Source organism: Trachemys scripta, chromosome 12 (genome assembly GCF_013100865.1).
Source record: "Trachemys scripta elegans isolate TJP31775 chromosome 12, CAS_Tse_1.0, whole genome shotgun sequence".
NCBI lineage: Eukaryota > Metazoa > Chordata > Testudines > Emydidae > Trachemys > Trachemys scripta.
This window is the reverse complement of record NC_048309.1, coordinates 22705970-22731398: the sequence shown is the minus strand read 5'-3', so window position 1 is coordinate 22731398 and position 25429 is coordinate 22705970. Positions and strand designations below refer to the sequence as shown.

The window sequence follows — 25429 nt, the reverse complement described above, 5'->3', positions numbered from 1 at the left end:
CCCTATATAAGACAAAGCCCTTATTATCAGGATGTCTGGCCACCTTAAAACAAGAGCTTGTGTTTGCAAATAACAATGCCTTGAGTGTACCTTATTTCTGAAACAGTGTTCGACAGCCACATCCTAACCAGTGTTTTATACACTGATAAAATATAAAATTAGATGTTCTTCAATGGATTTATTTTCCTACTTGCTTTTAAAATAAATCTAACTGCTCCCATACTAACACAATAGGCATCAACAGTAAACCAGAGCAAGTTACTCTCCTCTCGATTTAGACTGCTGGAGCAAAGGAAGAAACAATGCCTCCTTGCTAATGTAACTACTGTTCCTATAGTATTTGAAGGGGAAGGGAGAAAGAACAGCAAGAAGGAAAGGAAAAAAAAAAAAAAAAAAACCACCATTTGTGACAGGATCACCTTGTACAAGATGGACTCATGCCAGGGCTATTTTAACTTAGCTTAACAAACAGAAGGCTAAGGAGTGATTGATTACAGTCTGTACGTACTTACGTGGGGAGCAGATACTTGATAAAGAGCTCTCTAATCTAGCAGAGAACGGTATAACATGATCCAATGGCTGGAAGTTCAAGCTAGACAAATTCAGACAGGAAATAAGGTGTTAATTTTTAACAGTGAAGCTAATTAACCATAGTAACAATTTACCAAGGGTCATAGTGGATTCTCTATCACTGGCAATTTTTAAATCAAGATTGGATGTTTTTCTAAAAGATCTGCTCTAGGAATTATTTTGCAGGAGTTCTCTGGCCTGTGTTATATAGGAAGTCATACTAGATCAGTGGTCCCCCTTCCGGCCTTTGAATCTATGAATAAAATCCAGTCAGTGGTTAACAAGTTTGCACAATCATATAAGAGAGAAACACACAAAAATCTCATTCCAGAGACTAATTGCTGGAAAGCAGAAAAAGGTAGAACCCATCTCTTTCTAGGGGCTGTCTCAGCTGATAAGTCTTAGAGTGCTTCGCTTTTTTTGTATGAAGGGTCATTGTAGCCAAGTCGGTCCCAGGATATTAGAGACACGAGGTGGGTGAAGTAATATCTTTTATTGGACCAACGTCTGTTGGTAAAATACTACCTCACCCACCTTGCTTTTTTGTGCACATATAAAGCAGGGCAATATGAGTGTATTTTCCAAATACTTTCTAGATAAAATGACACATCTTTGTACTGATAGCCTTTACCTTGAACAATGATTTTTTTTAAATTTACCATGGGCCTTGTGAACAGGAATGTCAAAGTTCAACTTCTCTAAGGGTATGCCTACACAGCAAGTAGACACCAGCTGACTTGGGCTCACAGGGCCTGGGCTGTGGGTTGGCTTCATTGCTGTGTAGACTTCCGGGATCAGGCTGGAGCCCGGTTGGGACTCTCTCACCTCACAGGGTCGTAGAGCCTGGGCTCCAGCCCAATCACAGAAGTCTAAACAGCAATGAAACAACCCAGCAGCCCTGATCTTTTTATTTACTTCAGTGGGAATTGGACTGAATCGGTCCCGGAGATTGTTCCGTGAAGATAGTAATAGCAATAGTAGTAAAAGCTGCTGCCATTGCATCCCTCTGAGAATAGGAATAGGTACTGGTAACTTCCATTTAAAAGTGATAGCAGAACAAAGAATAGGACACAGCATTAAGACAGTTTGTAGGCTATTTTGCTGACTACAGACCACTCTCGGTACACAGAACCCTGAATTAATGGTGGCATCCCAGTCTTTCATTGCAGTTTCAAGACCAAGTTTTTTGGGTGCAAGGCTAACACTTTACACTACATCACTAATGAGTCTGGCCTTAATGCCAGTATAATCAGCTCAGGGAGGATCGACCCAGTGCAAGAGCGAGCCTTCAAAGCCATAGCCAGTGTAGGGGCTTCCATACTGCCCTTCCTCTACTGCTGGCATTTCAAGGAAAAGGGGCAGAGGTGGGCAAACTACAGCCCGCGGACCACTTCCAGCCTGTGGGACCGTCCTGCCCGGCCCCTGAGCTCCTGGCCCGGGAGGCTAGCCAGCCCCTGGCCCCTCCCCTGCTGTTCCTCCTCCCCCACAGCCTCAGCTCGCTCGCTCCACTGCCGGCACAATGCTCTGGGCGGGATGGGGCAGGAGTCCCGGGGGGCCATCAGGAATGAGAGGAGGGGTTGGATGGGGGGGCAGGGGTCCAGGGAGCAGTCAGGGGACAGGGAACAGGGGTGTGTGGATGGGGCAAGGGTCCTGGGCGGGGGGCCATCAGGGAATGGGGGGGGTTGGATGGGGCAGAAGTCGGGGGCGGGGGGGGAGGGCAGATAGGACGTGGGGGCCAGGCCACAACCCCCTCCCCTAACCGGCCCTCCATAAAATTTCTGAAACCTGATGAGGCCTTCAGGCCAAAAAGTTTGCCCGCCAAAGTAGGCTATGCTGATCCTCTACTTGTGGTTTGAAGCCAGTGAAAGTTAGAGCTGCCTCCAGGGTTCTCTAACCCAGCACGGCTGGATCAGCTCTGCAGAACAAGAGGCACCAGTTGCAGAGCAATGCAAAGATGAGCTTTAAGCCAGCTTTGCACATACCTCCCCTGACATGCTACATGCAGGTCATCCACAGCCCAGGGGAACCACAGCATTCATGCTTGTGTCAAAATACTTTCTCAAGGTTGCTTGGCCAGAAGACTGTAGACTTGCCACTCTCAGGCACTAGCAACAGTAGCTGGGATTTTATTACCACCATCTGCCTATGGGATTATAGTTTTTGCTCAGAGATATGACAGTTGCTTCAGCATGGCCTTCCTCTACACTGGGAACAGCTCAGGAGCTGGCATTCTCTGCTTCAGCTGCCTTCATCCTGATGTCAAGCACATTTTTCATTGTGGAAGCATGTTTCCAGCCCACTGATGATCCCTCAGCACAACAGAAATAAGAGTGCAATGCCGGCTGACTGCCTCCTTCTGTCAGCTGAATGTAGTATTGTGCTGTACTTTTAAAGCAGTTTCTTCACTTGCACACGGGGCCTCCTTAGACAATAAGTGTTCCACAGGCTTGGCATACCTAGCGCGTGCACTGACTCATCTGTGCAATTCTCCCCTGCTCTGGCTGAGTCTTCTCCAGGAAAAAAAGAGAGCATGCCCCAACTGCTGGCCTCTCACCCCACAACCCTGCCCAGAGCAGGGAGAGAACATAGTGGGCAAAATACTACCTTGCCCTGTCTACATGAGGTGGTGAACTATGAGGCCTAAATTTGCCTACAAGCGCATCCTCAGATCAACTTGTACTCCTGCATCCAAGCAACAAAAACGTTTTCTGTTCCAAATCTAAACCGCGCCAATCTCCATTTCTATTTCAGCCGTGCCAATGTAAGAGCAAGTCAAACTTTCATGCTCAATTTCCCGAGCCCTGGGAAACTGCACCTCAGTCCTCTCCTTTCTGGGCTTCATCCCAAGAAAGCTACCATTACACACCCAGGGTGTGGTGGTGAGAAAGGAAATAACCAAATTAGAGGTGAAGGAAACAGGAGATTTGCACACCACTATTAAATAAAACTACCTCAACCATAATCGATACATATGAAAAAATCAATTTGTAGGGGAAAAAAATCAAGACTCATTTTGCATTTAAAAGTGATTTATTAAACAAAGGAAGTATTATTGTAGTTAGCGAAGTGAACTGCTTGTTTCTGGCCACCATGTCCTTCAAGATTTCAGAACTGGTAGATTTCATCCGCTCACGCCTACTTTTTATTCATGGATTGGATTAGAACGCTTTCCTGCTTTCTCAACTCTCAATTGGATTTAACTAGTTGAATAAACTGGACTGAAGAAAATGTTCTCTCTGTACCAACAAAGGGGGTTACTGCTGTCAAAAGCTGGCACACGCAACCTCTTCCAACAGTTCAGTGCTTTGACTGTCTTTAAAATATGGCAACAAACATGTACTCCTTGATATTATTTTCTGAATTTAATTGAAATGGATTTTAATGGATTATAATAATTTTTGGACTTAACATAAGTTAATTTCAAACTTAGTTTTAAATAGGTTAAGTAAACCTGCATTTAGTTAAGATTAAATAAAAAATTGATTTTTTAAAATCAATTTATCCACTTTGCAATCACACAACCATGATTTATTTACCATCCTACCCACAAGTGGGAGTAATGATGATCTACTTCACATCACACATAAGGTAAATAAGGTAACTGGGACACAGAATTTCAGTCATTTGACAAAAGCCAGAGGGTCAAAATATCCTAGCTCTTAGACTTCCGCTCCAACCTGTGGACCATGTTGCCTCTTTGTTACAGTAAGTGAGCTTGGTTCTAGTCCCATCTCTGCTGTGCAACCTTGGGCAAAACACTTAACCTCTGTGTACTTCAGCCTTCCTATGTGTACAGGGACAAGTTATCGGTCTCTCTGTGGGGAAGCTAGTCTGTGTGTTAACATGCTTTGAGATCCTTGGGCAAATAGTGCTAGGAGGGTACGCCAAGGATTATTTTCTGTTTGGGCCTTCGTTTATTAAAGGAAGGCCTCCTTGGAATTACAAAGATACATATCTCATGTGGTTAGTACGTTTCTAATTTGCCTTACAACTACTCCAGTGCTGAACACCTACTTAATCGGTGTAGTAATTACTATGAAATAACTCACCAGCGCCAGTCATTTCCTGTTGCAACTCATTCTAGAAGCTGGCCAATTTCACTGTGCATTAAACCAGATAGAATAGATAAGCATAGTTTACTGCTCAGGAATGCTGGGGAAAAATTGGCAAGAGGTTACAAGGAAGGTACATGAATTAACTACTGACCAACAGCATTTAAAAAAAAAAAAAAAAAAAAAAAAAAAGGACCAGAGAAGGATACACTGAAGGATCAAGTTAAGCTCCATGCTTAAGAGATTTAGGGACAGTGGAAAACAGGAAGGGTCGAAACATAAGCTCCTTACTTGGATTGCTCAGGTTATGTCTACACTTAAACGAAGAGTGGCACAGCTGCGTCACTGTAGTGCTTCAGTGTACACATTCACTATAGTGACAGGAGGGATCCTCCAGTTGCTGTAGTTCAGTGGTTCCCAAACTGGGGTTCACGAAATGTTACAGGGAGTTCTCTGGAAAAAATTCCCTAATGGTGGACAGAGCTGTCCCTAGGGACCCCGGGCAGCACAGGGCCAGCAGCCTGGAGCCCTTGGACTTCTGAGAGCTACGCATTTCAAAGCAAGCAGATCTATCACACTGAGGAGATTTAAACTTCAAGACTCCTTATAAGAAATGGAAAGGGAGGTGGATATTTTTTGCTGTTTTTAAAATTAATTACGCAGCTACTATTGTTTTTAAAATTATTATGAAGAACAAGTTTAAGCTTTGTTGTAACGTGCATTGTTTGCCTGGGCCGCTCAAGACCTGAATGCTTGTGTAGGAGGAACTCTTTGAGTTGGCATCTTAAATACCTTCCTGCTGTTTCACATCTGATACTCCTTGATGAAACATAGGAGCCTTGTCTCATAACAGGCTTATTCAAAATGATACATTGCTGTTTTCATAATGTAATAAAATTACTGTAATGATAAATAATTAATAATAAATAGTGTGTAATAAGCATATCATAAAAACAAATTTTATATGTCCAAGATCACCGCTTTTATGAATTATACTCATGTAGAGGAGAAAATCCCTGGAAATATTCATTTTTAGGAGGGGGTTCGCAAGACTTGACATTTTAGTGAAAGGGGTTCACAGATTGTTAAAGTTTGGGAATCACTGCTGTAGTTAATCCACCTCCCCGAGAGGCGGTAGCTATATCAACAGAAGAATTCTTCTAGCATGCTCCACATTGTGGGGTTAGGTTGGTTTAACTACATGGCTCAAGGGTGTGTATTTTTTACCCCGAGCGACATAGCTGAGTTGACTGCACTTTCAGTGGCATATGCTGAAACAGTAAAAAATGTTGATTTTGCACAGAGACAGAAGATTCCATAGCTTGGTAACTGTTCTCAGACGTTTAGCAAAAGCAACTGCCAAGGACAGGTTAACCTCACCATTGTTCAAGATGCATGAACAGTTCCTGTGTGCAGCTTGGTCATCTCACGGAATGTCACTAAGCAAGTTCTAGAGCTCAGAGAATGCAAAGCAACTGGCTTCCAGCATGCAGAATAGGGAACTCACCAATACTCACACATGGCCTTTGTCTGCCAGATTTAAATAGAAGGGTTAGAAGTAATAGGGGGAGGTGCACTCAGGATCAATAGCTCTTTTCCAAGATTGCTTGAGAGGAATGGTAACAAGGGTACCATTACAAGGGATCCTGGGTATACGTTGGGGTTGTGTTCCTGAAAAGGGTGACAGATACTGAAACGACAGATACCAGGGAATTTTTCCCCATAAGAAATAATGGCCCACCCCGCCGCTTCCTGCCCCCGCTAACCCCCCCGCCTTGTTCCACCCCCTCTTCTGAGCGCACCCCATCCCCACTCCTTCCCCTCCCTCCCAGTGCCTCCTGAACACCGGGGGAAGCACCCAAAGAAAAGCCACACAAAAGATGAAGCGATGGATATGCGGATCGGAACTAATACAAATTGGAACATGTTCCCCTATTGATGAGCGATGGATAGGTGAAACGACAGATAAGGGGAAGACATATACAAGGGACCCCCATACTGGGTAAAATGGCTGTCATTAAGATACCTATCCAATACACATTCCATAGGTACCACTGCAGGAACAATGGATAATTAAAAACAATTAATATGAACACTGGGATTTTCGGCACATCATTTCACAAACATCACTTCATTGTACAGCAATCAAATTCTAGGTCTATAAGACTACTGTAGAGAGATTAGTTATACAAGAGTTAAGTAGTTTACATAATGGCTGGACCTGAATGAGTGTTTCTAACTAACACCTGGCATTCTGCCTTCAACCTATTGTTTGGATTTAATGAGAACTACTTCTACTCCAGCACCTTCAGACTGAGCAATACAAGTATTATGTTGGTAGTCTGGAGAATTACAAACAGGTGGCTAAGTGGTTTTTTGAAAAACCAAGAGTTCAAAATATTCAGTAGCCAATTGTCTTAAAAGAAAACCCTCAACTGTCTCAAAGAGATACTGCTGACTTAGAATCTAGTCCATTTTTCAAAAATGTGGAATCTAAAGTAGTGTTCCCCCCACCAACGGTTTTTACAAACATGTTTTTTGTTTTCCTCCTTTGTTGCTATGTGAAAGACTCAAACAGACCGATTATACAGCAAAACAGACCACACAAAGTACTGTGAACTTCAAAAGCAAACAAACTGAAAACAGAGAAACATACATTTTCCTGTAAACCCTTTCAGATGGGATAATCTACCCTGCTCATTCTAACAATAAAACATTTTCAAACAGAAGCATGATTTTTAAATAGAAGGTCTCTTTCCAGCCGGTGTATAGTCTAGATACAAAGTGGTAAACTAGCTAACTACCCGAATCCAGTAAAAGATGCTCTGATATGATGCAGCAGGTCAAAACAAGAGTAACTCTGTCAAACATAAAACAATCTGATTTAGTAATAAATTATGATGTAAACTAGTGCAACAGACTCACTGACTAATACACACACTACACATTGTACAAAAAACCCCCACACCATTCCGGTCTCCTGTGTTCAGTTTCACTGACAAATATAGAGAATAATCTTTTATGACCAAATGATTACAAATGCCATTTTATTTCTGAATCTTGGATAAGGAAGTTTTCAGATGCTATAAGTTAGTCCCCCGTGACGCTTCCCACTCCCCGCCCCCGTCTTTTATAAAGTTTGCTGCATTGATTCTGAAGGTTTATTCTGTTTCATACAAGAACTCAGAGCCAAGAAGTGTACTTATGTGACACTGATTTAAATTAAAATGCTATAGGAGAATTTGTGGAAGATCAAGTGTGTTTTTAAAGGAATTCTTAACTACTCTTGTTCATATTCCCATTAGGGTTTCACCTTGTTTCCACTCATTTGTATATTCTACTGGGGTGCATTATTGTTCTACCTCTACATCCTGCTTTCTGAATAAAACTTAAATGCATAGTAAAAAAAATAAACTCAAAAATGTGAGCACTCCGTACCTGCAAATGCCAGAGACCTGCGAATGGGAAGGAGGCTGGATGGAATGGAATACAATTTGAGGCCTGGGAATCCGAGTTCTGGCAAACCCAGAACCAGGCTTTCCAAGTTTATCCATGGTCTTGGTTACAAGAGGAATCAATGTTTGCTTTCTTTCAGCAGCAGTAGTCCATCCGTGTGCCTTTGACAGTCACAGAGCAAGGGAGTTGCTGTTATTCCTTGTGTTACATCTGCAGCTGATTGCAAAGAAAGCAAAACCACAGCACCACCTACTCATGCTGCAGAAACTCTGCTAATTGGATGGTAATTCCCTCCTCCTCTTCTCATCCACCCAGCCAGACTGATGTAATAAAATCATGGTAAACATACCTGTGACTTTAAATATCCAGCTATGCAGCCTGGCCAAGAGCTATAATCATCTGTCCTGGCTGGGAATGCAATACATACCTGAAGGACATAGTGAAACCAGCTTCTAGCATTTGAAAATTGTGTGGCTATGCATTTAGATCTAGAGAAATTGTTCGCTCTACCATTTTCCACATAACTGATGCAAACCAGACAGGGAACATGCCCAAACCAGGGCTGGTTAAACGATAACTAAAATTTTAACCATGTGAAAAGTAACTCCCATGAGTGGCATAAGTAGCAGTGAACAATCAATCCACTTGAACTGTACCAAGGGTCCTCACAGACTGGGATACGTTAGCCTTTCAATAACCCCAATGAGAATGTCATCTGACCTCTGGTAGATATAATGCATTAAGAAGTGCACAAATTGAAGCCCAAGAACTCTTGGAGAAGAGGGGAAAGACAGTTATATGGCTGTTCCAAGCTTTGGTATCATGTTCTGAACCCTATTTCTTGATGAGTTAGGCGTGTAAAGAGCAGATACTACTGTCATCCAGTTAGTACAACAACATGCAACCAAAACATATGCCAAGATGCAAATCCCAGGCCCTAAAACTCATTTAAGACAAGCAATATATGACAGGGGAGGGGGAAAGGATAAAGCAGTCATATTCCCTCATCAGCTTTCTTCTTTCCACCTTCCATCCTCAATTGTTCTGAGATTTTTCCTGTCTGATTTTCAGTGTTTGTTTTCCGCTGCAAATCTTATAGAAAAATAAAATCACATTTGAAATTTACTCAGTGAAGCCATGTGAGGCTTGTCAAATACTAACAGATCTTCCCAATGTTCCTATGAGTCATTCTCCTTATTATTGGAACAAGAGAAGGGACACCACCAATTGAATTTCCTCAGAAGGACTCAATATTTAAAGTAAGAGTATGCTAAGGAATCTCATTTGTGGATTTCTTCTACTTATTAACACAGCCACTATTCCAACCTGTGTACTAGTAACTATAGACCCTATGTGGGTGATTCCTAACCACTGGAACTGCATAAATTTAGATATAGCAGCCAGCCTGCACTAGTTGATTCACTGTAGGCAAACGTGGCCCATGGCAGCAACATGTGGCACTCTACCCACATTGCCGTCCCTCTGCAGGGCTAACTTAGGAACTGAGTGAGGCATGGGGCTATGTGCAGATTCCCTGCACCCGGGTGAATTTCACCACAACCCAACTGTAGAATTCAGTAAGTCTCTCGCTTGGGCATTAATACTAGCTAGGAGGGGAACATTTCCAGTTTTCATAAAAGTATAAAAATTACCCTCTCTTCTGTCCTGTTGAAGAATTTGTCCTTTTGAAATTCTTGGAGCTTGACAGAATGAATGTTAATTGTTGATTAGATATAATTTTTGCTCATAAAAATAAAATAACTGAGCCCAAACCTGGAGCGCTCTCATATCTGCAATACATGCCGAGACACATCAACTTTCTTGTTCAATTAGAGCCTGATCCAATGCCCAGTGAAGTTCCCTATTTCTACGATATGATGGGGGCTAATTTAGCTACAAGTCAGGGAAAAGATCTTGAAGTCATCGTGGATAGTTCTCTGAAGATGTCCACACAGTGTGCAGAGGCAGTCAAAAAAGCAAACAGGATGTTAGGGATCATTAAAAAGGGGATAGAGAATAAGACTGAGAATATATTATTGCCCTTATATAAATCGATGGTACGACCACATCTTGAATACTGTGTACAGATGTGGTCTCCTCATCTCAAAAAAGATATACTGGCACTAGAAAAGGTTCAGAAAAGGGCAACTAAAATGATTAGGGGTTTGGAATGGGTCCCATATGAGGAGAGATTAAAGAGGTTAGGACTCTTCCGCTTGGAAAAGAGGAGACTAAGGGGGGATATGATAGAGGTATATAAAATGATGAGTGATGTGGAGAAAGTGGATAAGGAAAAATTATTTACTTATTCCCATAATACAAGAACTAGGGGTCACCAAATGAAAGTAATAGGCAGCAGGTTTAAAACAAATACAAGGAAGTTCTTCTTCACGCAGCGCACAGTCAACTTGTGGAACTCCTTACCTGAGGAGGTTGTGAAGGCTAGGACTATAACAGCGTTTAAAAGAGAACTGGATAAATTCATGGTGGTTAAGTCCATTAATGGCGATTAGCCAGGATGGGTAAGGAATGGCGTCCCTTGCCTCTGTTTGTCAGAGGGTGGAGATGGATGGCAGGAGAGAGATCACTTGATCATTACCTGTTAGGTCCACTCCCTCTGGGGCACCTGGCATTGGCCACTGTCGGTAGACAGGATACTGGGCTAGATGGACCTTTGGTCTGACCCGGTAAGGCGGTTCTTATGTTCCCTCTGGCTGGTCTATCACAAAAAAAAGTTACTGATTTCTAGTTACCAAATGAAGGCTGCACATATTGCATTCTACACAAAGTTCTTTCAGCTTCTTATACCCAAGCACACATCACTCCTCACAGGACTTCCCTCCCCAGCTCTCACAGATTTATTTCATAACTAAAATTAAAAAAAAAAATCTATAAGCTTCTATTTTAATTTTGCAGTGATTCCACACTACGAACGGTCAGCTGAAGAGAGGGGAAAGAGTCTTCAGGAACTACATAAGACCACTCAGATGAAGAGCAATTATGTAAAATGGTAACATCTTGCTTGTAAAATGGTAACATCAATAGATCTGCTCCCTTTGTGTCTTCACTCAGATTTGCTTACAGCAGTGATTTTCACTAATTTTAGTCTTGTTAGTGTGAGGTGACCTGCTTTCCTATAGGATAGACAATAGGGCTGTGCCCCTTCGGGTTGTGTTTTGTCTCACAGCTCCCATTTGATTTATTTATTCACACGTAAGACTAGCCCCCAAAACATTTCAACTGAACAGATTCAACCACTTTTGAGTGCTTTGTGAACATAAGGCATCTTCAAGTTTATTTTTAAAAGGGTCCCTTCCCCCACCTTTTTGTAGTTTAGGGGTTTTCCTCAAACATGCAAGACAGACAGGAGAATGTTTTCAAACGCTACTGAGCATGTGAAAATGGGAGGGTATAATAAAAGTCTAGATGCCATCTTAACTATAGCTTTCACAACAGTAAAAGATAAATTACACAGAGTACTATCAAATTAAATCCAATAGGACAACAACCAAAATTACAGATCTGGCTAACCCACAAAAGCCAGGGAAAGGAATTCAATTCTCCACTCGAACCCAGATACATACACGAGATGCTTCTACAAAACCTATACTCCTGCAAAGTGAGAACAATTTGTAATCAATGGGCCAGATCTTCAGTGGATGTCAATTGGCATCACTCCCTCAGTTGCTGCACTGGCTTCAATGATCTGTCCCACAAGAGGTCTCATGCCAAGTGCACTGTGCTCTGACACAGGCTGTAAAATTCACAGCCTTTTCTCTGCCTTTTAGAATATCCCTCTACGGCTCCCCCTTAAAATTCCTATGAAAGAAAACAGGTGCACATAACTACCATTGCTGAAAGAACAGAGGGCACGTCACACCCTACAGATGCCTTCTCCCAGCACTTGTAGGCAGCCTCAACATGTCTTGCCCTTGCCAAACTGGTTTTCCAATAATACAAGTTGTCTGCAGGATACCCAATAATAATAATACAAACTAGCTTCACAGTCCTGGGTTTTTAAACGGACAGTGACTATACAGGACGATAGTTCAATCAGGTAAGTTACAAAATGGAAGAGTTTAGAGTACATAGGATGTACTGAAACAGGAACAAGTTTCAATTTGTTTATGTAACTTAATTCCTGGGAGCAGAGCAGCTTGTGCACAACATTTCAAAACTGAGTTTAATAACATGGGTACATGTATGCACCTCAGAGTTGCTCCACATTTTATATGCGGCCAACTGGGTGAAAGTGTTCAGCCTATCCCGTATTCATTCCTTTCTGCATTAAAGGTGGTGACTTGCTGGCATCTGGGAGGGATAATTCGTGTGTAATGTTTTCCAAAAAAGAATAGAAAGTCACACCGCCTGCTAAGCTTGTACTCTGGGTGCAACTCCACTGTTCTGACTCTGATCTCACACCACTGAGAATCAGGAATCTCTCCAGTGAAGTCAGTGGGATTACACGGGTATAAAGCCAAATTGGGTTCAGAACCAAGCCCCTCACGCGCATCCTCAGTCATGCATCTTCTAGACGGAAAAAAAAAAGATGAAGCCAAAAGGAAAAAACAAGAATTCATTTCTGGCTTCTGAGAGCATTTGAATGAGTCATAAGTGCAGCACAGCACCGGGATTCTGCTGTTAACAATATAGGTGACTCCAGCTTCAAAACAGGAGTTGCTGCTTAGTGGCTTGCCAATGCCGCACAAAATGTTTTCAGACTGGTTGGCCAATACCAGTAAACCCTGATTTCACTAAGGGAGTATGAGGTGGGGGGGAGTGAAGGGCACAATGAGAGGTTCAGATAACCAGGAGGTTCAGTCAAGCAGTCTGCACATGCCCCACAGGATTGAAGTCTCCGGATAAGCAAATGTGCAACCCCCAAGATCTCTGTAGCTACATTCCTGTGAGAGAGTTTTGCTCCTGCAGGATGAGCTCTGCAAGAACAGTTTCAGATGGTGCAACACCTTTCTGGGTAGTGGTGTTAGCCTGCATCCACACTGCTGGTCAGTCATGTTAGAAGCTGACGGGCTGCGCTAACTCAAGCGGTAGCCTATACCACTGTTTGGGCCAGCCAACTTGAGTCAAAAATCACCACCATATTTCAGTTAAGAGCATGCATGGGCACGGGACTCAAGTTAAGGCACCACTCCAGTTAACTTCGCAGTGAAGACAAGCCGTTAGAAGCAACAGCAGAAATAGATATTGTAGAGCGCCTTTTAACCATTCAGACTTCATATATGCTTCCAAGTGAAAGACAGTGTTTACCTGGAGTGAAGCGTGAAAGTCTGTCACGTCAGCTGAAATCCCATAAAAGAGAATGAGGTCCTTTGCTCAAAAAGCACAAAGGTTAGAAAGCCTGGAAATTCCAAGCGAAGGCTCCTATTTTACAGAGTGCCCATTAACACTAGGGACTTAACATTTTCTTAAGTCATCCAAGTAATTTTAGCTCTTCCCCCTGCTCCTCATCAGAGATCAGGAGAAACCTCAAGCTACACTATCTATCCATCCACACATCCTTATTAAGATTAAGTAGTAATTATAGTTTTTGTAGTCCGTAATGAGATGAGCCTGTGTGATGGATGGATAAGATTATCCGAGTCTCTGCTTGTTCTCAGAGTGATGCTACAGATAGAGCCGTGCGCGGATACAAAATTCGCACCCGCATCCAATCCACAATCTGCAAACATGCAGATGAGGATATCCACAGATATAAAGCAGATATCTGCGGATTTGCAGGGCTCTAGCTACAGAGGCATAGTTGTGGTTTGGGGTAGTGTAAAGTAACAGTGAGGTTTATTTATTGGTAACCAACCAGAAGCTGTAAAGCAGCTACAGAGATTTTTTGACCTGATGGAGCTCCCAAGTTTGTGGTTCTATAGCTCCTCCAAGAGTCAAGATCTTAGTTTTACATTTTATCTGGAAAATGGCACCTCACACAGTTCCATGCTATGCTGGGGCATCAGTTCAGTGCTGACTCAGAGAGGAAAGCATCACCTTCAGTGAATCGCCAACATTACTTTACATCATGCAGCCACCTGGCTTTTAATCGGAGGATTCAATCCAAATACTGAGCAGGTGAGAGCCTGCTCAATGACACGTATAAGACCCAATCTGATCCCAGCCTAAGACTGTAAATCAGAGGGCATAATCCTCCATTTGTGGATTCATAATCTGCTTTAAAGCACCTACATGTTATGTGACAAACAGAGAATCAGAACTTCAAGTGAGAATCAACAGCAGGAGCAGATGATTCAGAAAAGCAGCGCAGATTCTGTTTTCATGCAAATAAACTTTAATCTTGCAATTGATGATTATTTTTTTAAAGGCATGATGGTCAGGGAATACACTAGCAGCTGGGGAAAATGGGGTGGAGTGAGAGCTAGAGACAAGTAGTGGAACCCAGAGTTACTTCTGTCCATTCAACACACGATCAGCAGTTGTAGCTGTGCTGTTCAGTTGAAAGTAGAGCAGAAGCTCGGAGCTGTCTGCACACACCAGGAACAGATTGCCCACCTCCCATGGTATGCAGAGGGGAAAACAAAATTTGCAGGATGGGGAAATGGAGAAGAGGGCAGGAAGAGGCACCGCAGAGCAGGCTCTGCATTCCCAGTGATCTCAGCATTATCTCACCTCTTCTGCTGTTCCCCAGTGTGCCTCTAAAGTGGCACATGAGAACTAAAGAGTTAATAGTGAAGACAAGGAAAAAAAATGCAGAAAAGCATCTGTACACAAAAGCCCAGAGTTTCAAATATTGTATTCAGATTTAGCATACAACATCAATGATATTTCAGTTATAAAAGTACCTTTGGCCCTAACACAGCAGTCACCAGGCTTGAGAGATATAGTGAACGTTGAAGAACCTTTTCCTTTACAACCCACCCATGTTGACTTACTCAGACCTTTGTCAAACAATCTCCTTTTGAGTTAAAGCTTTCCATGATTGCTCCTACCCAAGGTAGAACTGCAACCTGTATTTCTCTGTCTTAATCACACGCAACTTTCCAAATACAATAGGGTTCGGGGGAGGGGCATCCAAAGAGGTAAGGGTGTGTGTAAGTAGAAGAGAGTATATATGCTAGAGGCTAAGGTGGGAGCAACTGTACTGGGAGGGGGTGTTACACAGAAACATTATAATTATCAGGACCTTAAAAAAAAAAAAAAGTCTTCTCTCATACTACACCAAAAATCCACTGAGTCATACACTTCAGGCCCGCATACCTTGTATTGGGATGCTGGATCATTCACTACGATATTTTGCCACGAGAGCTTATTTAAATTCCGATGTGAGTAGTTCAGACCCAACTTCGTACATTTATTTTAAAACATTCTGCACCCTGAATTTGATTCAGTCCTGTTTGTGCGGAGCATTCATTTTTGGTGACACTTCAGGCCACCAAAAATTGAGCAACTTGTGCATGAATGTGCATTTGCTTAGAAGTTTGTACTCAAATTTAGTTACTGTCCTGTTTCAGTCATCCATTCTGGGAACCAGAACGCTTGCAAAATAGCTGTTAGGAAACAGCACCAATTTTATTATTCCTGCATTTTTCCATACGCCATTTAAGAGAATGCATTTCTGCAACTATCATTTTTGGGCCCCATTAATGACATCATTTCACACTCAGGCCAAAGCTCTCCGTTCAGTTGTAAGCAGCTCTACAATAAAGTTTATCTAAACAAATGCATGTCTAGTCACTAATGTAAATAATGAGATTTAAACCACCCAAAACATTTCCACTGCCCAAGGAAAAGCTGTAACAATAGAAGGAAGCTCTAATACATAAAAGCCACTATTGCTTTGATGAATGAAGCTATTTACTAACCTAGTTGCACAAGTTTCTGCCTCCAGGGCATTTTTCAAAGTCTGTAAAAAACTGCAGCTCTTAAGTAGATTACAGGTTATGACTTCGTTTACCTAGCTGTTGAACACACCCCACACTCGTCCACGAAGGGCAGGTCTTCACTACGGGGGGGGGGGGGGGTCGATTTAAGATACGCAAATTCAGCTACGCGAATAGCGTAGCTGAATTCGACGTATCGCAGCCGACTTACCCCGCTGTAGGGACGGCGGCAAAATCGACCTCTGCGGCTTCCCGTCGACGGTGCTTACTCCACCAACGGAGGTGGGAGTAAGAGCGTCGATTCGGGGATCGATTGCCGCGTCCCGACGGGACGCGATAAATCAATCCCTGAGAGGTCGATTTCTACCTGACGATTCAGGATGGTAGTGTAGACCTAGCCAAAGAGAAATAAGAACAGACAACAGTAAAGAAGTTAATGGTGTACAACAGGGGTCGGCAACCTTTCAGAAGTGTTATGCCAAGTCTTCATTTATTCACTCTAATTTAAGGCTTCGCGTGCCAGTAATATATTTTAACGTTTTTAAGAAGGTCTCTTTCTATAAGTCTATAATATATAACTAAACTATTGTTGTATGTAAAATAAATAAGGTTTTTAAAATGTTTAAGAAGCTTCATTTAAAATTAAATTAAAATGCAGAGCCCCCTGGACCAGTGGCCAGGACCTGGGCAGTGTGAGTGCCACTGAAGATCAGCTCGCGTGCCACCTTCGGCAAGTATGCCATAGGTTGACTATCCCTGGTGTACAATATTTTGTATCAGGTTATATCTTTCCAGCTGTACCTTCAAGACAGATACAAACCCAATGGCAGAGTGGAATGAGAGCCACCAGTCTAGCATGCTAAACATATTTTTAGTAGTCAGGTAGTTTTAGGAATACCGGTAAAAATAACTGGTGGCCCTTTGAACATACTACCAGATGACATGAAATGCTGCCTGTAACTTCTGAAGATAGAATACAAGGATGGGGTTGGTAACTGGTCAGAGGATCTTCCACCCTCTAAGTTCAGCCCCTTACCATAATGGCTAAATATCCAATTTCCGTGCAGTAGCCTCAGTCCAGTTCACATTGGACAAGAGTCCACATCACAAAATACACCAATATAACTGGTCACCTCTGCAGAGCAGCCAAGAACTGACCAAACTACTCTCTCCCCCTAGAGGTCACCCCCTCCACACCAGGTTTAGGACCCACTGGCATAGTGTGGTGTTGAAAGCTTGCACTACTCTTGGCTGCCCCCTACTCATTTCCCTGGATAAAGAGCCTGCAGAGCTCCAACTCCAGCTCTCAACTTAGCACATTCCAAACACTAATTTCATTTTCCCCCCACAAAGAAGTTAAAGGAGACCCTCGCTATAAGACTTGACACACTAGGGGTACCCAGATGGATAGAGCTGTAGGGAGGGGCAATGCTATACATGGACCCACTATTTCTTCTCCTGCTGCCCTGCTTCTCAGCGTGAACCACAGAAATTTGGTTTATTTCCTGGCCCATAATTACAAGAATCTCAGCAACAGCTGGATGGTGACCATGAGCTCAACTTACTGTGAGTAAATGCATTTTCCAAACATCCCATGGGGTTTACAATTCGATAAGAGCTAAGAATGACCACTCTGAAGGAGCACAGCTGCACATGTAACTTCACTGTTTGCGTAATTGTGGGATCAGTTGCTCTAGGGTTGGCAAGGTTGTGTATTGTCCAAAATGAGCTAGCCAAGCAACAACTAGTGACTGTATTGTATTTGAAATAATATCCAGGCAGGGATTATAAAGAGGGAGAAAGAGAATCTAACCACAGGGAGGAGGGCTGAATCTCTCAACATTACTATAGTGAGATACCCCATTGCGAGCAGTACCCGGACACAAGAACTAGCACAAACTTTGAAGTCAGGATATTTTTTTTTTTTAAAAGCAAATGCTACTTCTTACAAACTCAGTGTATTGCACCTTCTTCAATCTTGCCCCCTTTTGCATTTTTGAAGACAAATTTATCTAGGTGCCAAAATCCCTTCTGGAATTCAAAACAGCTTGCAGCTTGTTCGTTTGTTCCAAACCAGCCGCTGGTATGGTTTGTCAGCATTCTGCTTTGTAATAATGCACAAAGAGATAATATAAATTGAATTCGCTTCTCCAGAGTGATGTTGTTTCTCTCAGTACCCACAGAAAATTAGCAAGCAAGCACCCACATGTTATCATGGCCAAGGTTACCTCCAGCACTCAGTATTTTTGGACACAAACTTTGTTTTATTTTTCTCTCTAGTTTGTTTTTTGAAGCAAATGCTGCTGCACTGGTTTGTGGTTTTGGATACCAGCCAGCCTCTCTTTGCTGAGCAAAGTATGACAGGAGTGCCAAACAAGAGAGAGAAATACATTCATCTACTAACATTGTCAACAGGGTCCCCCGTCTCCTGAAAAGTAGATAAACTGATGCACGCAGACAGCTTTAACTCCCTCGCCACTCACCCCCATAGGTTGCCCTCAGAGCCCTTGCTCTGTTCCTTCTGCAGTGAAGAGAGAATTTACTTTAAAAGGTCATGTTGTGCTGCAAAAGCAAGGGAGGATTTTGTTTCCAATTCAGAGGAGCTGGGGGCACTTTCATCTCCGGACAATACTCCCAGTTTCACCAGGGCACTGATGCCCACTAGTCTCACCCCCAAAAAGAAGTCAATTTACTTCTGCTCCCTTATTAACTGCATCACTTGTCCTCTGCCTGCAAATCAGAAGCTTGCTGGGGAACCCCTCTCCAAGTAGTATCAGCCAATTTTTGTACGCAAAGGCATAATTACGGTTGCACTGGTTTAGCATAGACTACATGTCTAAACTTGCAGCCTGCTTCCTCTCCACAAGAATTTTGCCATCCATCCAGTGGGAGCCAGAGCAGGCCCCCCGAGGAGGAATTCAATTGTTTTCTTAGTCATACAATTATTTTCTTATGGCAAATGTCGTATGACTGAGATTTACACTCATTTTCTATTCATGTCAGTAGCGATTTGGGACTGACATAGGACAGCATCATATTTAGCATGTTGACCTTTTTCCTTTGAAAACTGTGCAGTTAAAGACAACTTGGTTGCCTCAGTTTACCCCACACTAGGTCTTCAACAAAACCAGACAGATCCTTGCATCATGCACAAAAAAATCTGTTAGAATGACAGCTGGAACAAGCTCGCTCTCGGTACCTGCAATAAGAACGCAACAGTGGTTTTCACAATACAGCTACCAGTTTCATGAGGGGGCTATGAAAGATGACATCAGATACAAATCACTTAGTAATAACCGCGCATCTTTATAATCCTACCTCAACAATTCAAAAACATCCCTCAGTGGAATTTCTAGTTTTATTTTTCAAGATATTTTAGGGGAAATGATAAATGGAATTACATTGATCTTAATGAAAGCCAAGATGGGCACATTGCATAGGTGATCTGCGGAAATACAGAATTTAGTTTTTGAAGTGAAGTGAAAACCTTAAAAAGAGCGATGACATAATAGTAAGATCTGATATAGCTATTTTTATCAATAAATCTCAAAGTGTTTTACAATGGAGAGCAAGTACTATTATTCCCAATTTACAGGTTGGAAAACTGATACAGAGAGGTGAAATGATTGCTCAAGGCTACACAGAAGAAGGTCAATGGTCTAGGCTGGACTAGAACCCACGTATTTAAAAGGATGTCATAAGGAGGAGGGAGAAAACTTGTTCACCTTAGCCTCTAAGGATAGAAGAAGCAGCAATAGGTTTAAACTGCAGCAAGGGAGGTCTAGGTTGGACATTAGGAAAAAGTTCCTAACTGTCAGGGTGGTTCAACACTGGAATAAATTGCCTAGGGAGGTTGTGGAATCTCCATCTCTGGAGATATTTAAGAGTAGGTTAGATAAATGTCTATCAGGGATGGTCTAGACAGTATTTGGTCCTGCCATGCGGGCAGGGGACTGGACTCGATGACCTCTCGAGGTCCCTTCCAGTCCTAGAATCTATGAATCTATGAATCTTTACTTCCTGTCCACTGTCACATAACATGCAACATCCTGCATCCCTCACATGTCTACAGGTTAGAGCAAGGAACTGGAAGCCACAACTTCTTGTTCTGTTGCTGACTTGCTGTCTGGTCTTGCAAAGTTACTTAAGCTTCCTAGACTTCAGTTTGTGCCCAGTGTGCAATATGGAAAGAATACTTACTTGCGTGACAGTGGTGTTCTGCAGCTTAATTTGTTTAAGATTCTCTGACGAAAGACATTGTATGAAGTACTAGAGATGGACAAGGGGACAGAATTCCATTCCATACAAATTCCTCCCTCTCCCCCGTCGAACCCACCCCTCCACACACACACACACACACACCGTGAATTTCAGGTATCTCTAGATTAAGTTTAAATGAGCACACATCCATTACACAGATAGATCTGCTATAGCAGTGAATTGGTTTCTTAGTTCACAAATCCTGCACATCATCACAATTGTACTATCTGAACTTCAGGTCAGCTCTAGTAAGTGTTATAATCCATCAGTTCTAAGCAGCAAAGCATGTCCTTCACAGTTGATATTTCCCCCACATGTGCGTGACTCCATTCGGATGTTTTATTGTGTTCAAATGTTATTGTAAACTTTGTGTTGTGCTCAAAAGGTTACAAATCTTTTTATCTACATTCACAGATGTCTCCTCCAGCAGCCAAGTGGTGTTTCCTTTACCTTACAAAGTCTTCCCTTTCCTTGCCCTCTGCATTGACCGCAATGGGATGCTCATTTCTGCTGTAGGACTGGACTCATGACTTACCTGCCAAATATACAAAGAGTAACCTTGGAGAAGCAATTCTTTGGTCATGTTTAATGTTACCAATGTTTTGTTTGTCCCCCTTATTAATGTTTTTCTTCTGGCAAGGCACCATATCATGTATTAGTAATAGCAAAGGTCTCTTTTTTTTTTTTTCCATTGCCAAAAGGCTTTTTCAGTATGTACTGGAGTTTAGTAAAACCTCAAGTTCTTCTACACTAGTGACTTTAAATAGTTCACGTATTTATTTTACCAGCAATGAGTGATGTAGTAGCAGAACGTGCTTACTCAAATGATTTTTAAAAAGATCTAGTGTGCAAAACTTCAGACACTTAGGATGTGATTGCTCCCCTATTGGAAGTGCAGCACACTCAGGCACAGCTGGGTGTGGAAGGGACAGCATAAAAGGTGGCTTTAAGCCATTTTTGTGCTCCTGGGATTCTGGATTAGTTGGAAACTGGTGCGGCCCCAGCATAATTCTGCTATTCAGAATGGCAATAGAGCTTTGTGCTAGGACTCCACTCCCTCATGCCCCCTACAGGCCCCTTGTGCCCACAGCCTCACCCCTAGCACATTCCCACACACTAGGACTGGCCAAGAGCCACGCTTACATTGGAATGCTCCCCCAGTCCCTGTACACCAGCACAGTGCTGCACAGAAACTGTAGCAGCAGAAATAATCTCTCTCTTACTAGTGTATCAGAAGACAACATTAATTGAAGACAAAGGGACTGCTTACAGTAATAAATGTTTGCAGGATGAGGTCCATAGTTATTAGAGACAGTGGTGCTGTGCATGTAGCACCTACAAAGGCTATTAGAGTGCTTTGTGAATTGGGTCATATTTCCACATATTGAGCCCTAGAAATTCACATGGATTGAAAATAGCTTCTACAAGACTAATGTATCCATTCAGATCATTCTTGGTGCCAATTTATTCACAAATCGGAAGACATTACAAATCCTACAGTGGCTGGAGTATTTTTAGCTTACAACACCTGTACTTCACCATACATCCGCAAACAAAGTTTGTCCCAACAGTCTTAGAAGTGTTGCTTGTAACACCAGGGGAATGCCTTTAGCTCAAGTCCCAGATGGACATTTATACTCTGCAACCATTTCTCCATGGTGCAGATGGGAAATCACAGGCATTATAGCCACACCAGTTCAGCCAGCCCTCCTAATTCTACCCTGCAGTGCCTTGCCTCATGTTTGGTCTTATCCAGAACCCCTATTCTCAGCTAAAGTGCTGAAGCACCTACCCTCCAGTGTTTCAACAACTCCAAAAATGCACCAGGTACAGGAACAAAATCTACGTAACAAAGAATCCTCAAGCCTCATCCCTTCGGTCCCCCTAAAACCCATGCTACTCACAGCACTCCATGGTATACAGAAGTACCTCTAGTCTGCCCACAGCTATCCATCCACCACTCCACTTACACAGCAGAAAAACACCCAATTTTGCTTCACCCTCAGACAACCTGCCCCTGACTACAGATAAATGCTACTTAAGAAGAGCCCACACCAATGACTGCCATTTGGTGGTGCAAACCACCACTGGTGGGCACTTGAGCGTGGGCAGTAGTTTTGGGAAGTTGTGTGTGCAACTCCCAGCGTACGGAGTGTTTTCTCTTGAGCATCATGTCTTGTTGTGACCCATCAACTGCTCTGTCAAATGTTTTCAAAATTCTAAATCCTGATGCAAGGGTGACAACGTAACCATGAGCAACCATTCATCCAACCATTAACAAACAACTTACAATGATTTCTGCAGATTGTGACCCATCCAACACACACAAGTTACAGAACATCTAGACACACAAGGTAGGGGAAGGCTTGATTGCTCACTAGCCTTTTTTTTTTTTTTTTTTTTTTTTTGAGAACAGCTTTAATCCAAGTCCATTTCTTTCTACCATTAAGGGTAAGAAAGTTCTTGGGGATTTTTATGTGGCTCAATTTAAAAATAGTTTAGGGAACAAAAAGTTGAGTTTTTTAAAGGGGGGGGCAACAATCTTCTAGTGAAGCATCTCCCTGGCACTTCCCTATTGCATATACTTATGTCATATTATTATAATATATGTGTAAGTGTTACATTCTGGATCCATCTTAACACTTCAGGCCCGATTCTATTACTACGGACATAAGAACAGAATTGAAGTCAACAGAGTCACACTAGCGTAAGTGAAAAGAGAATCAGGCCCTTCATTATTATTTCATATTTACATTGTGGTAGTATCCAAAGGCTCCAATCACAATCATTGTACTAGGTGCTGTACACTGAAGATGTGGGCCCCGCTCTGAAGAGCTTACATGTAGTGAAGGATGCTTTACAAGCTTCATCAAGCCACGTGCTAGGAAAATTGTTGCCAGAAGAAGAAGGTACAGTTTCTACACTCTGATCTTGTCTCCTCCAAAATCCATAAGTCACACCTTGCTAGCCCTCTGCATGTCAGACCAATGGAGGGACATTCCACCAAATGGTTTAAAGGCAAAGGGTTATAGGACGTGTGTGTTAGCACACACCCCATTCCACCCATGACTTCTATGCAAACTCAGACACTCAATCACTCCTGTCTCTGGCTCCTAACCTGCCTTAGAGCAGAGGGATGCGTGGACAAACCCAAATGAGTGAAATACGAGTTCAACGTGATGCTATTTTTGCAGCAATTTTTTCCCCCACCTGCTTTCAGGCTAGAACTTGAGAGTGTCATGTTTCAGGTCTGAAAAGCTAAAACCATCTCTCTCAAACCAAGCTGCTGGGGATTCTACTAAGCACTCTCTAGTACCAACGCAGGATTGGCTACAATTTTCTTTTACAGTTCTTTGCAGGAAGTAGTTTTGCAAGGAACAGAAATTACCACAGCAAAGATCGATGCTACGGACCTTCTGTTTTCACTGCGGTTAGAAAACAAAACCCAGAGTTGTAACACACTAAACCAAAATCAGAGAAGTTCTCGTTACTGCTGCAGATCAGAATGTTTTTGGTTCTGTCACATTATATGTTGGATAATGTTACTGTACTGTTCAAAGTCAGGAGAACTCCATTACATCAAATGGGGGAGAGGGGTCACACTCAGCAGATGTTTTAACACCACTCTTGAGCCTCTTCTATGCTGAGAATTGGTTAGGCTCCTGTTACAGGTTAAGATCAGCATTGAGGTATACACTAGTTGTACTTGGCTCCAGACTAGGGGCTGTTCTGGAAACCAGAAGCCTGAGCACCCACATTGTGTCCCAACATACTCCCTGAGCTTGAACGGGCATACAGCTGCTTACCTCAGCACCTATAGAGTTGGTGTATTTCCCTGGGCTGGAATCATCTGACCACTTTATAGCTCCGTTACTTTGGCAGAAAGGAGCCGGGGCACCAATGAATCAAGCCCTGAGACTCTTGAATTAAAGGCATCAACTATCTCCTCTACTGCTCCCAAAAGTCACCTACCTCTCCTGCTAGTTTCAGAGGAAATGCTGCCTTTGAAACAAGAGCGGTTACCATTACTTCCTTGTTTTTAACATTCATTTGCACACACTGGAACAAGTCCAGAGATTATGGAGCTTTAGCCAAGCAGCTGCATTTCAGATCAGCTGCAGGGATGTATACGCATCTCACCCCTACCTTCCACAAGGTAGTCAAGGATTTCCTTCCACTTGAGCTCGCTGCGATTTCAAACATTAACATTGTCTGAGATTTACATTGGTGGAGAAAAACAACCTTCATCAGCGTATTTGTTTATCCGTTGCCCAAAAAGGATATCCTTCCAATTCCATTATACAGTGGCCATCTGTTCCCGAGCTAGTGGCGCTTGGAATAAACTGATCCCTATTCACTAGAGAGCGTTACAAATCAGCTTCTCGCTGTTCTAAACAAGATCTTGAATAGCTAATAGACAGCTTCTTCACAGATCCATCTATAATGATCCACCCTCCACCTCAGAAAATTAACATGTATAGTGCCACAAAGCCGTATTTCAACTTTTGCAATGCAGAAATTATGTTCCAGGTTTTCTTAGACACTAGTACATTTACTTTTTCTTTTTTTTAAGATGTCAATCTGTATAACAAAATTAGGCTACAGTGTGCAGATACATACAAGATGAATACTCCATGGGCACATGTGGAGGGAGGATCATGTTCCTAACTCAAGACATTTCAAAGCCATCAGCAAATAAAAAGCTTTGATCATTTTTCCTTGCCACATGGCAGTGCACTTATGGCAGGCTTGTTTGTTTCTAAAACTTCTCTGGTAGTTAATTCCCATTAATTCAATACAGATATTACTCAAACAGCACAGCCATCTATCCCCAATCTCATGACATGGCACTTGGACTAGAAACCTTGTGGCTGGCACGTAATAGCTTTACCGAATGAGGTGAAAGACATCTTTCCTCTGATTCTTCTGCATAAAGTTGTCTTGTTGGTTTCTCCCTAGAAGATCTCATGGATTATAACTAAAGATTGAATACATGGTGAGGCAGGTTGGAATTAAGTGGAATTCTGTTCTCGCTCTGCCATTAACGTCTCTGTGGCTTAAAGCTAGTGCACTTTTCACTGCAAAAGACCCCCGGCATGGCCACAGCTGGCCCAGGCCTGTTGACTCAGGTTCATGGGGCTTAGGCTATGGGGCTAAAAATTTCTTTGTAGACACTCAGGCTTGGGCTGGTCCCCAGGCTCCAAAACCCCATAAGGCGGGGGGGGGGTACGGGGAGGGGGGTTTCAG

At 42.6% G+C, this 25429-nt stretch overlaps 1 protein-coding gene across 5 annotated transcripts in view; it reads right to left on the bottom strand.

Annotated features, from left to right (window-relative positions):
• Positions 1-8287, bottom strand: part of ARHGAP40 (Rho GTPase activating protein 40) — a 42242-nt gene extending 33955 nt beyond the window's left edge. For 4 of the 5 annotated variants that reach the window (XM_034787502.1, XM_034787506.1, XM_034787505.1 and 1 more), the window contains exon 1: positions 8061-8287. In XM_034787502.1, the coding sequence (XP_034643393.1) occupies positions 8061-8176 (116 nt within the window). In that variant the 5' untranslated portion in view covers positions 8177-8287. Of the gene's footprint in view, positions 1-512; positions 590-8060 lie in introns of those variants that run through there. The other variant, XM_034787507.1, reaches the window with a different exon arrangement.
• Positions 8288-25429: the final 17142 nt, after the last annotated feature.